This window comes from Coenobita brevimanus, chromosome 66 (assembly GCF_032717465.1).
Source record: "Coenobita brevimanus isolate Jiangsu-jjx chromosome 66, ASM3271746v2, whole genome shotgun sequence".
NCBI lineage: Eukaryota > Metazoa > Arthropoda > Malacostraca > Decapoda > Coenobitidae > Coenobita > Coenobita brevimanus.
Window position 1 is genome coordinate 38,679,487 of NC_137019.1, and position 13,974 is coordinate 38,693,460.

At 43.0% G+C, this 13,974-nt stretch overlaps 1 protein-coding gene across 1 annotated transcript; it reads left to right on the forward strand.

The window, feature by feature from the left end:
* Positions 1 to 5,407: 5,407 nt before the first annotated feature.
* Positions 5,408 to 8,000, forward strand: LOC145405253 (uncharacterized). Its single transcript, XM_080276671.1, has 2 exons — positions 5,408 to 5,438; positions 5,836 to 8,000. Exons 1-2 carry the CDS (start codon positions 5,408 to 5,410, stop codon positions 7,998 to 8,000), a joined length of 2,196 nt encoding a protein of 731 aa, XP_080132797.1.
* The last annotated feature ends 5,974 nt before the right edge of the window (positions 8,001 to 13,974 follow it).

The window sequence follows — 13,974 nt, forward strand, 5'->3', positions numbered from 1 at the left end:
CAGAACAATGGACGACCTGAATTCAAACTGGTCGATACACAGAACAACAGGTACCTGACTTTTCACCTGTGGCTTAACTTATGCAAACCTGCAGCAGGGAGTGCCATACAACAAAGGATGACCTGAATTTAAAAATGAGCAATGCACAGAACAGTAGATACCTGATTTATTTCCCTAGGAATGTACCTGACAAAAGGGGGTAAATACTGTGGCTTAACTTACGACCTTGTGGCTAAATGTTAGGTGTGTCCCACACAGGTGTGACTGCACTACCAGGAGACAAGGAACAATAAGTTGTTAGTGTGGGGGATACTGCTGTAAAATTAATTCACATAACAATTTATCACACTTAAAATGACCATAGCTCATGTTTACACTCATTTCATATGTGCCAGAAAATAGGCAAGATTCTATTACATTTCATTCATTAAAGCTTTTTGATCATGCTAGAATCTTAGAACCTGCCCAGTCAAGATGGTGATCACTGGATGCTTGGTGCTGAAATAAACCACTACTCTGTTGGGCTGTCCTTACACTGTATTTATGTTGTGAAATTCTAGTTTCCAAATCTTTTCTAGATTGTCCTGTGTAAAAGTTGTTACAGCTTTTCCACGGGATTTTGTAAACAGTGCTTGAATTACTGAGTGGACTGTTCTTGATGAGGGTTTTTTTTTATGGTGTTCTCATACAGTATTTGAATACTACTCGTACATTGTTTCATCAGTATGTGAACATCAAGAAAATTTTCATGGAAGGGGAGGACAAGAGTTCTTTGACTGTTCTGGCTATAACGGACTGACTGGGGTCCTAGCCATTCCGAAAGAAGCAAAAGTCCGATAAAAGTGACATCTGGACATCCCCCTGCTAACCCGGACTTTTTCCGATTTACATGTCGAAGCAGTTTTCTCCATAAGATACAGAAGAAAAGCCAGAGATGTGTTCCAGGCCCAAACCCAAACTCCTATATACCTTACTTAGTCAACAGATACTGACACAGAAACATCATAGGTAATGTCATTATCCTCACAAGCAATACTATTCCTAAAAAATTAGACAGCAAACATCACATGCAGGTAGGTAAGGCGGTGGGAGGACAACTGACAGGCTACAGCCAGGCAGGCGGCAGTGAGCTATGTGGGGGCGGGGGAGGGCGGAGGGACGGGAGGGAGACAAGCAGGGGAGGGGGGGAGGGAATGGGGAGGGTTACAAGCAGGGGTGGGGGAGGACAGGGGGATGGGAGGGAGACAAGCAGGGATCGGGGAGGTTGAGGAGATGGGGAGGGTTATATAAGGGTGGGGGAGGATGAGGTGGGAGACAAGTGAGGGTGAGGGAGGGTGGAGGGGAAGGGAAAGGGCAGGGGGATGGGGAGAGAGATGAGCTTGGAGTAGGAGAGGGTGGGGGGGACAGAGAGGGAGACAAGATAGCCAAGCCTCCCTGTCTACCCCCCCACTTCACCCCATCTTACTCACTTGCTCACTTACTCATTCTCTCTCTCTCTCTCTCTCTCTCTCTCTCTCTCTCTCTCTCACACACACACACACACACACACACACACACACACACACACACACACACACACACCTCTTCTCCCTTTGTCCCCAACCCCCCATGCCTCCTCCATCCCCATCCTCTGCCATGCTCGGTGATTTTTTTTTAGTCTGGCGGTTTACTCAAGAAAACAATTGGTCGTATCAAAATGCCAAAAAAAACACAAGAAAGCTCCTGAAATTTTGCCTCTGAACACCTTTGCTGTTGTTACATGGTGTGGGCAGAATTTTGAACTTTAATGTTTGGAAGTTATTTTGAAGCAATTTTTACTCTTGAATAAGTATTATTGTCACTGCATTTCTGTACTTTTACATCAGTTTTTTGTGTTTTTATTAGAGTATCTTACAGCATAAACACCACTGAAGATTTTGGTATACAATTTATACCAATATAACTTCATCTTCCAAGGGGCAAATTTGGCTGTGGAATTTTTTCTTTGTGCCTGGGCAGAAGCCCCATAACTGGCATGAAGGAGGGATGAGGGGAGTATAGAGGAAATGGAGGGAGAATCGAGAGAGCTGTGTACACCACCACATCTGCATTCAGACACACTCGTTTCTAACCTTGGGAGAGGGAAAGCAGTTAGAAAATACTTAGTTACAAATTAATTTTTATTCACTTTTCTAATACTGTAGTGCACATTTTATACACCTTATTACAGTATTTACAATCTTACAAACTACCGATGTTCACTTTCTCTGTATATTTCACTTATCACTCGTCACCCTTGGTCTTTTCCAGATATATGAGAATTTAGTCTGGTCAGCTCCTTGACCCTGGTAAAAGCAAATTCTGGTACTGTACATTGCAGTTTCTGTTATATTAAGGGTTTACTGTATATGTATATGAAATGCTTCCCAAAAGTTGCCAAAACTTTGACTAAAGAAGGAAAAAAGTCAAGACCATAATAACCACCGTCCCATTCTGAAACTAAACGGAGAGGTGTTAGTGTGAGAGAATGGGAGTATGGATAGGGTATATGCACGGGAGTAGGTGAGAATAAGAGGACAGAAGAAAGAGTGTGTATTGTTGTGAAAAGAATATAAGAGAGTAGACCAGGCTTGAGTCTCTAAATGTCTAATATTAAGATTTGGATGGTTAGGAGGAAACTTAAGCTGAATGATGGTAAAACTGACATCATCATCATCAGACGAAACAGAAGGAGTGATGACACTGATAATTTTTTTTATGCAAAGAAGAAGGAATGAAGGGCCAGGAGCCTGCAAGCCATTCCTTCCAAGAAAAAAAACAAAACCAGTATGAAGAGAGCCAAATTCAAGATCCGTTCATTTCGAGATGCCTGGACACACTGAGTTTGAAAGACTGGAGATCATAGGAAGTAGGAAATACAGACAAAGGGAGACAGTTCCAGAGTTGACCTGTTGCATAAATGAAGGACTAGGAGTAATGGTTAACCCTTGCATTAGAGAGTTGGGCAGAAAAGGGATGAGAGTTTGTTGCTAGACAGGTGCTATGCACTCATCGTAGGGGTGGAGGGATGCTAGCAGACAGTTCACAGGAGCAATGACCATTGAAGTGGCGATAGCAAAGAGATAAAGAGGCAACCGTGCGGCAAAGAGACAGAGGTTGAAGGGAGCCAGTAAGAGGAGGAGAGTTGTTTTTGTTTTTGTTTTCATTTTTGAAGGCTCCCACATGCTTGCATGCATCGGCCTTGGTCACCTAATGGCGGCTCTCCATGCTCCACGATCTATTGCAGCCTTCCTGTTCATTTCCTTAACCACTGAGGTCACACTTAATGACCTTGTCCCACGTCTTACTTGGTCTTCCCCTCACAACCCCACCCCCAACTTTAACACTTCTCACCTGCTGCACCCAATTTGAATCCCCCATCCTCTCCACATGCCCACACCACCTCAATCTACCCCTCCTCATCACAACCCCAATACCTCCAGTCCCATCCTACCTCTCAACTCTTCCATCATAAACCCAGCCCCCCCAGGCCTTGCACGCAGGGATGCACTGCACATCCACCTAATCATTGTCATTTCTGTACGTCTGAGCCTACAAATATCCTCCTCCTTTACTGCCCAGGTCTCACCACCGTACTGCATTACACTCCTAACTCATGCTGCATACAAAGACCCCTTAGCATGTAGGAGAGTCCTTTCAATGTCCAGGAGAGGCAACAGCTCCCTGAACTTCTTCCAACCACTTCTCACCCTAGCCACAGAGCTAGCTCCAGCCCCACCTCCAGCACACAACATGTCTCCCAAATAACAAATCTCTTCCACACACTCAAGAAACTCACCAGCAAGTTCAATCCTTTCACGCCTGACAATCTCCACCTGCTCTCCCCGACACGCCGTACACATAAAATCAGCATTATCTCACAATCTACCTTTGATACCACTACATCTCTTGTGCACCCATTTATCACAAACACTGCACAAGATGGAATTACTTCCCACGCCCTTGTCACTCAGTGTAGATTCACCCACAGGCAGAAGTAAGAGGAAAGAATGAAGGAAAGAAAGACAGAAGAGGGAGTGTAAAGTCACCTGTAGATAGAAGGACGAGGAAAGAATGAAGGAAGGAAAGACAGAAGAGGATGGAAGGAAAGAAGGATGGAGGAGAGGAAAGGGCAAACACCTGAGAGCAGCACTACATCGAGTGACCAGATGGCGACCGTCCCCACCTACGTTAACTAATAAAGTTAGAGAAAAAATAAAGATACTACTGGAAAGCCCATAAAATTTTCTATAAATTCTGTCATTGGAATGTTTGTATAATGATACGTTTGGTGTACAGAGCTTGCCAAACATCAGGAAATTGGTAAGTTAGGAAACTTAGATTTTCATTGAAAAAAAAAAAAAAAAAAAAAGTCACTGATATTCTTCTAATGCAAATATCATAAAACATATCAGAGAATCTGTAAAACAACTCTTTTATGATTAGTTTGCCACATAGCAAGCCAAATTTATTGCATTATAGTTACCTCTCAAATAACGCGAGGGTTAGGTTCCTGGAGAGGTCGCGTTAGTTAAAAACGCGTTTTTTAAAAACAATTTTCCCATAAGAAACAATGCTAATATTGGGGGTTACGTTCCTGGACTCAGGGAAAGTCTACCCATTTGGGGAGTTATGCTGTTCTAAACTTAAAAGCAACAATATTAATTTCAAGGAAAATCCACATAAAAACAAAAATAGTATATTTGGGGAGAAATAAACAACATTTGAGCCCTAGTTGGGCCGAAGCATTGTTTACTTCTCCCCAAATAAATACCGTTTTCGTTTTTTACATGGATTTTCTTTCAATTCTGCTTCATTCACGGCATTGTGAAAGTTCATCAACATTATTAATGCATTAGTAGGTCATAAAAATAATACAGTAAAAGCAACATTTTCATTACAGTAAGTAGGTCACAAACAATAACACCACACAGCCTCACTTCATCTATGCATCATTTGTCGTCTGCTGCTGTCCCTCCTGACCCCACTCCCCCACCTCCCACCCCTCCACACCCTGAATTTGTTGTCCTTCTCGCTTTGCTGTCCCTCCTCACTCTGCTGTCTTTCCTCTTCCTCTTCCTCTGACTCCCGTGCTGCTGGTGATGAAGATAACTCCCTTAAGTTTTCTGTCTTCTTCATAAAGAACTGCTTTATCTTGGTCTGAGTGGTTTTCTTCTATCTGTTCTGCAGCATCAAGTTGTAACAGTTTAGATCTGCCATCACATTCCGGGCCAAATTTTGTCCGAAAATGAGCCAAATTGCTCAGAATGGGGCCAAACTTCATTTTCGATTATCATAGTTCGAATAAAACCAGTTTAAGCAAGAGCCAAATAAAAAATTGTATTTATGCATAAACTGCCACACATGGTCTATCAACTCGGGATTGTCCATGGCGCATGTGGCTAATTTGAAACCATCACGTACGTGTAAAGTCGCGTTAAATCGAGAAACCCTTGTTAGTTAAACATATCTACTTAAATATTTGCTTGTGTTAAAACGAAAATGCGTTTTTTAAACTTGCGTTAGTTGAGAGGTTACTGTACTTTAGGAGCCTGTTAATTTTTTATAGATAATGTAGAGTTTTTTTTTTTACAAAAAATCTCTAAATAAGAATCTAATGAACTGAATTTGATGAAACTTATGCACAATCATTCATATAGGTCAATAATTTGTGTAAATTGCATCCTTCTAGCAGTAATAGTTTAGGAGCAACATGTTGAAAAACACTATGTCCTTAATTACTGTGTTGTGCTTCATTACATCAGTAGGATGGAAGAGATTATAGAATTGAACTCTTAATAGTCATTCAATTCACAGGTGGGAATGTGATGTGCTTGGATCTTTGGGGACGTCAGGGAGGAGCATCCTTGCAGGCACTGCATTTCAGCTTTGCAGTGGGTGCTTTCATTGTACCTCTTGTCATCCAGCCATTTTTTGTGGGACTGCATCCAGCAGAACTCCACAACAGCAGTACATCAAGATTCTCTCCCCCTTTCACCACACAGCTGAGTAGGTTGGTGCGGGATTTAGGGTCTCAGATCTCCACTTCTGAGGCCCCACCCAATATGAGCACTTTTTCTGTAGACGCAGTGTCTGGTGAAGCCCTCCAGCATCTCACATTACCAAATAGTATTGTATCCAAAGAGAAGAGTGCACAGTCTAAAAACAAGCTTACTTTAACATTGCCAGATGTTGACCTGACATATATAACACATTATCCAGAAACAACAGTCCTTGTGACAACTGCAGTTTCATCAACTACAAGACCAGCAAAGAAAAAGCCGGAGTATACTAATGGTAATAAACTAGATTCTGATGTACCCCAGAAATGGAAGAAAACTTCAAATACCAAAGCTAAATATCCACCCGAATCTGAAAATGAAACTGAACATTCACAGGATGTTCCCACAACTTCTTCCCAACCTCCAAACACTCAGCCCCCTTCTACAACAACAGAATCTGAGGTGACTGAGACAGAGCCCATTATCCTTCAGGCTACTACTCAGCAGACTATGAATTATAACTCAGGGAGTTCTATAAGTGAAGGAGCAGTCATAACAGAAATAGAAAATTATTCCACTCAGAGGTTGCCAATATTAGTACATAGTACTTCTGCTACCAGAACTACTTCAACCACACCCAGATTTCCCACAACGATAGCTTCATCATCTGTTGTAACTAGCAGCACTGTTTCTACACATACTATTTCATCCAGTACTCTCCCAACAACAGCAACCACATCCACAACAACAGTAAGATCCCCTTTCACTACTTTTACTATAGCTCCCAAGAAACCCATCACCCCAATACCTGAACTGGTAAAAGAACAAACAGATGATGTAGTTTACTTAGGTAATGGGGACAGAGCACAAACTCTGCTGGACCCCAACATAATGAATGATAGTGAAAGGCAGGTGCATGAGGGAGATTTTATTCCAGAACCTGAAGTGCAACATGTGAAAGAAGCTTTTGATGTAACCCATGAAGAAGCAGATGTGGTCAGTACTGCTTCATCTGTCCACCATTCATCAAAGCCAGGCACTTACAGCAACAGGAGTGATGAAAGTAGTAATTACTTGGACGATATGGCCCAGCGGTTCAAAGATTATGGTCTGACCAAAGTCCACTTGGCTTACATATGCATTGGTATATTTATCATTCTCAATGCTTTAATATCTGTTGTAATTCTTTGTCATAATCCTAGAGAAACCAGGTCTAAGCAAGATGATGGAAGTATGAGTAAGATACGAAGGAACAGAATAATTGTGTTTACTGTCATATTTTTAGTGTTTATGTTTATGGCAGAAGCATTACAAGGCTCTGTCCATCACCTCCTGGCTTCTTCTGCAACTGACTATGGACTAGATATAATTCAGGAAAGAAAAATTGATGGTCAGGCACTATTCTGGGGACTTGTGTGTCTTGTAAGATTCTTGTGTACTGTTGTTTCTGGCTGCCTGAGAGTTAAACCAGGCAAGTTGCTTATTGCAGCTGTCTTATTTTCTTTTATTGGATCTGTATTTTTAGCCATAGGGTCTTTTGGGAAGGAAGACTTCATTTGGGGTGGAGTAGTGTTTCTAGCCTTGGGGCTAGCTCCAATCCTGCCCACTAGTTTGCTGTGGATGGCTCAGTACATGCGTATCACTCACCGTATGTGTGCTCTCATGATAGTCCTGGCATCATTCGGCAACTCCTTGGCGCACTCTTTATTGACTCAAGTAGCAAGCAGTTCACATATGTATGCTTACATCCTGGTGACTATGAGCTTTGTTTCACTTTTCTTCTTATTGATGTCAATATGTGTGATATATTCTTCCCAACGCAGTAAGAGCCTAGGTGTCCCTGTGGGCTACCACCTAGCCCGGCAGCATGAGGAGGAGGACAGTGTTGAACTAACACCCTCAGGCAGTGCAGTTTTTACTCCACATGACACTAGGCTCAGTGAAAATGGTGAGGCTGGACAGTCCTTACTAATAGATTAGTTGTGTAGTTTATAAAGTTCTGTATTAACCTTTGCACATGTAACTTAAGCTTTTGCTACAGAGTCAGTGTTAGAGAAAGAGTAGAGCATAATGAATCTAGTCATTATTTTCATAAGTTTTTTGCAATAGGATGTTATTGTGGTAGTAGGTGGATAGGACTGGGTAGCCAGACACTGACAACACCAGCATCAACCAAACATGACTAATACTAGTAAAGAGCCAAAGTGACATAACATAAGCATCACAATCATGTACTGGTTCTAAACAAACATAGCAGATTATGCCACTTGACCCATTACAGTGAATCGAAAGGGGTTAATCAGTTTAAAATTGGTTCATGGATTTGTTACAGGATGTAATAAAAAATCAGAAGATTTAAAATTAGTTTCTTTCGGTTCCAAGCGGATGAAAAGGAAACAAAATGTGGGAAAAACTAATAAGTAGTATCCACAAATCTCCTGCCTCACCATCACCAGTATGTAGCTTTTTGTTTGTTTGTTTGTTCGTTCATTCATTTTTGAAGGCTGCAACATGCTTGCATGTGTTGGCTGTGGTCACCTAATGGCAGCTTTCCGTGCTGCTCAGTCTGTGTCAGTTTCCCCGTTCAGTCCCTTATCCCTGAGGTCACACTCAATGACCTCATCCCAGGTCTCTTTCGGTTTGCTTCTCACAACCCTGCCCCTAGCATTAACACTTCTCACTTTCTGCACCCAATTATCATCCTCTATCCTCTCCACATGCCCAAACCATCTCAATCTACCACTCCTCATCACAACACAGATACAGTCCAGTCCCATCCTACCCCTCAACTCATCCATCATAAACCTACCTCCTCCAGGCCTCACACTTAGGGATGCACTGCACATCCACCTAATCATTGTCATTTCTGTATGTTTGAGCCTCTGAATATCCTCTTTCTTTACCTCCCAAGTCTCACTGCCATACAGCATTACACTCCTAGCACATGTTGTATACAAAGATCCCTTAGCACGGAAGGAGATCCCTCTCAGCGTCAAGAGATGCAACAGCTCCCTGAACTTCTTCCAACCACTCCTCACTCTAGCCACAGAGCTAGCTCCAGCCCTGCCTCCAGCACATAACATGCCTTGCAAATAACAAAACTCTTCCACACCCTGAAGAGACTCACCAGCAAGTTCAATCCTTTCACACCTGACAATCTCTGCCTGCTGTCCTCTACACACCCCACACATGAAATCAGCATCATCTCGTAGTCTGCCTCTAATACCGCTACATCTATTATGCACCCACTTATCACAGACACTGCACAAGATGGAATTCCCACGCCCTTGTGGCAAATCGTACATGGCCACTCCCCCTCATTTTTGACTGTACTGCCACTAGCCCTAGATACCACCGTTTTTATCTGCATTTACTCTTAAGCCCTTGCACCCCATACCATCTCTCCACTTCCTAAATCTTTCCTCTGCCTCCCTTTCATTGTCCGCAGTCAGTACCAAATCGTCATCATACAGCATCTCCCATGGAAGTTCATTTCTGAAGTCACGTGAGAGGGCTTCAAGTACCTTGATAAACAACAAGGGGCTCAAAACTGACCCCTGTTGCACACCAACATTCACTTAAAACTCATCACTCAAATCTTCATTCACTCTTACGTGGGTGCGAGCACCCACATACATGGCCATAACCATCCTAACCCGCCACTCCTCGATAACAAGCTTTCTCCTTATCCACTTCACCACCTCTCTAGGGACTATGTCAAAGGCCTTCTCCAAATCAACAAAAACAAAGTACAGTTCCCTTTTCTCTCCTATATATATATTTCCTGAAGCTATAAAACAGTGAATATGGCATCGGTCCCTTTGCCTGGCATAAACCCAAACTGTACCTCAGCATTACAGTATTCACTCTTTCTCTAATCATACCTTCTAGAACTCTCTTCATTACCTTCATTATCTGGTCTAAAAGCTTTATCTATCTATCTATTGCCAGACGCCTCAATCCCGTTTGGGGTAGCCACAAACAAATCGCCTCCAAGTCGCCCTGTCCCCCTCCATTTCACTCCCCCTGCTCTAACTCACACCCCCCTCTCTCATATACCTCTCCACCCCATCCCTCCATCTCATCCTCGACCTCCCCCTCCCTCTTCCCCCCTCCACCTCACTCACATACACTCTCTTCGTCAGTCTTTCACCCTCCATCCTCTCCACATGGCCAAACCACCTCAGTGTGTTACTCATAATTTTCCTATCACATCCACATCCACACCACAATGCTCCTTTATATCCTCATTTGTCAGCCTGTCTCTCCATGTGACTCCACAGGCTCCTCTTAAATAACTCATTTCCACTGCTCTCACTCTTGACTTGTGTCCTTCTAACAACGTCCAAGCTTCACTTCCATACGTTAGAGTTGGTATCACAATACTGTCATATAGTAACTTTTTCACTTCCATGCTCACTTCCCTGTTTCTTATCACTGCTTTCAAAGAACCAGCAATCTTTCTTCCCTGCTGTACCCTTTCAAACAAATTAGACCAGATCTTTCATATGGATGAGACTGGTCTTTTTGGAAGTGCCTTTCCTCTACCACCTTCCTGACGAAGAAGGAAATCTCAGCATGTGGGTACAAGGCATCCAAAGAGTGTCTTATTTTACTGTTGGCATGCAATGCCACAGGCAGCTGTAAAGTAAAGCCTTTGGTTATCCATAAGTTCGTATGACCCAGGGCATTGCAGTATGACAACATTGACAGTTTGGGCGTGCATTGGATGCACAACTCAAAGGGCTGGGCTACATCGTCCTGTTTGCAAGAGTGGTTCGACAACATTTTCATTCCAGCCACTGAAAGATATTGCAGGGAGAAGAATCTGGTATTCAGAGTGGTGCTGCTGCTGGATAATTGTTCATTGCTATCCAGCATATCTCTTTGACCATCACCCTGCAGTTCATGTTGTGTTCCTGCCACTCAACACCACCAGTCTTGTACAATCCCTTGACCAGTAGGTCACTGCCACATTTAAGGGGCACTACTACACGCGAACTTATGACACAGTGTGAGGGGCTACAGATCAGGGGGCTGAGGTGACAGCACTTGCATTGCAGGGCTGGAAGGGAATGAACATTAACTCTGAAACACCCCCAACACCAAATCCACATGCCAAGACCCTGAAACAGTTTTGAAGGATATCTGTCTATTGCCAAACGCTATAATCCTGTAAGGGGTGGTCGCTTGTCTTTGAGTTGGTGGTTTTATAGGGAGGGGCACTAACGCTCCGCCAACCTGCTTGCTGACGTAGAGAACATGTTTGGGTTGGTAATATGGTTACTACCCAGTGTTATAATTGGTTTCCTGGCTTACAGGAAACATTAGACTGGTCACAATCTAAAGCCACTTGAAAAGGGGAGAAGAGGAATAACAAGTGACAGGAAAGATGAGAGAAATGGAAGAGAGGAGGACAGACACAGAAAAAGAATAATAAAAGTTGGAGGAGGAAGTAGGCGCACATCAAGTGAGTGAATGATGGTCACCACCACCTACCACAAAGTATTTATGTATTCTAATTCACATTTACAGCTTTCAGGGGTGAGTTTATAAAAATGCCCAGTAGATATGGTAATCCAGGAAAAATAACATGTAACCTGTGAAAGACTCATTTGAATAGAAAATATGGAAAGGGCACACATGTTTGATAATGAATTAATGAAAAACTACAGTAACACCAAACCTGATTCCACTATGGCATAAGTTAATGTGTATTGTATGTCCCAACTGCAAGAATGTGCGGCAATCCAGTCATGGATGGTGGCTCATATGGTAAAGAGGTGGACACAGCCAGAGTTGAGAGTCACCAGCAGCTGCAATCCTTCACTTATGTTGCTGCTGTTGTTGGCAGTCGACATTAAAGAAGCCATCGAAAGCATCATTGCTCTCAGGAAAGATGTCACCAAGCAGACTGTAAAGCATGGATGGAGGAAACTACTGCCCCATTATCACTCCAGCTGTGCCATCGACACCTGTCATTAATGCACTACATCAGGCAGCAGAGGCAGCTCGGCAAGTGCCTGGTGAGGGTTTTGGTAATGCCACCAGTGAGGATATTTTGAGTCTATTTGACACTACTCCTGAGATGACGCTTTTGGCCTCATCAGACATTTGGACGGGGAGTGCCTGGTACCCCAGGACACACAGGAGGAGCCAGAAACAGCAAGGATTAAACAGATTGCCGGGCTGACATGACAATACCTGAGTCTAAGAATAGAGAATGCTGGCCAAATCAGGGACTCATTCATGTCAGTTGTGCTTGACATTGATAAGTTACATGCACTTCAAGCTGACATTGACTGCATCCTCTGGGAACAAAAGGAGCTCCTGGTGAAGATTAATGAGTCGTGCCAAACCTTTATCGCAGCCTACCTTCCTCTTGCCCCAGCCCCAGTGCCTGTCCTGCCATGTCTGTCTCCCCAGCCTTCCACCTCTGCACCATTCCACTTGCCACCACCTAGGCAACAAGTGACGATGATGGGGGGAGTTACCTTGAGGGGTTTGAGGCACTGCTTATTCCCTTCTCTAGCCCTTCAGCCTCAGATACACCCCTCCCCAACACCCAAACATCCCTTCAGCCCCTTTCATGGTAAGCGATCACCATTTATTCACCACTTTGTACATTGGAATTAACCCTTTTTATGCCCAGTAATGTTCCTAGAGATTGTATGTTTACTGCAATAAATATCAGGTATGATCTAGATGAGTCAAAATTTTTCTAGCTGGCCAGATGGGGAACTTTGGGAAAATTTTTTGATTTCACCATACCAATTAGCCTTATAATATGGGTTTCTATGGCAGTTTGATTTCTGCAGAGAAATTCAACATTACATTAGCTGCCTAATTGGATGAGTCACTGTATTTAGCATATATTATGGCTGTGAATGCATTCAAAGTTCTGTTATGAGTTGCACCAAAAGCTGTGTTAAGTTATATTAGTCTTTTGCATCTTGGATCAACATCTAGTAAGGCTGTTGTGGAAGATCAGTATTGTCATGTATCTTTGTTGATGATTTAATTTTCAGTTGATTAAGGGATTTTTATTCAGTACAAAGCATGGTGAGTGATGAGAAGGGTGGGTGGTGAACTGAATGAAAGGAAGGCAATGTGTGTGTGGATGAAAGGATGTGAAGATGTGTAATGGATGCAAGAGCTTATAGAGGTTGGGGGAGTGGACTTTCTGACCACTACTTGATGGTGGCCAGAATCAAGATCCAAGTAAGATGGAGAAATACAAGAAGGGAAGGACTGGAGGAAGGAGTAGTTGCAAGGAGAGTGGAAAGGTTACAAGAGGATGAGAAAAAGTCAGAGTATAAGAGAGAAGTGGAGGAACAATTGGGTAAATGTGAATTGGAGCAGATAGGGGATGTGAAAGATGTGTACAAGATATTCACAGAAGAAATATGTGCAGCATGTGATGTCGTGTTTGGGGTGAAGAGAAGACGGAAGGGGGTGCAAGGAACAGCATGGTGGAATGAAGTGGTGACAGGCTGTGGCACAAAAGAAGAAAGCATACAATGAATGGATGAGAAATAGAGGCATGGAAGAAGTTGAGAGCGGAAGAGTTATATGTAGAAAGGAAGAGAGAGGTGAAAAGATTAGTAAGAGAGAGTAAGAAGAGAGTGGATGAGGAATTTGGAAGGAATTTGAGTGTAAAGTGGAGGGACTATAAGAAAATGTTCTGGAAAGAGGTGAAGAGAGTAAGACAGGGTGGCAGTGAAGTTAGTAGGGGAGTGAAAGATAAAAATGGTAGAATACTAGTGGAGAAGGGAGAAAAAGTGAGAAGATGGAGAGAAAACTTTAAGGAATTGTCGAACATAGAGAATGGAAGGAATGCGAGTATAAGTGGCTGGGAGAAGGAGGGAGGTGAGAAGACAGGAAGAAATCAGTAGGATAGAAGTTGTGGAAGCAATGAAGAAAGTCAAATTGGGGAAAGCCCCAGGAATTGTTG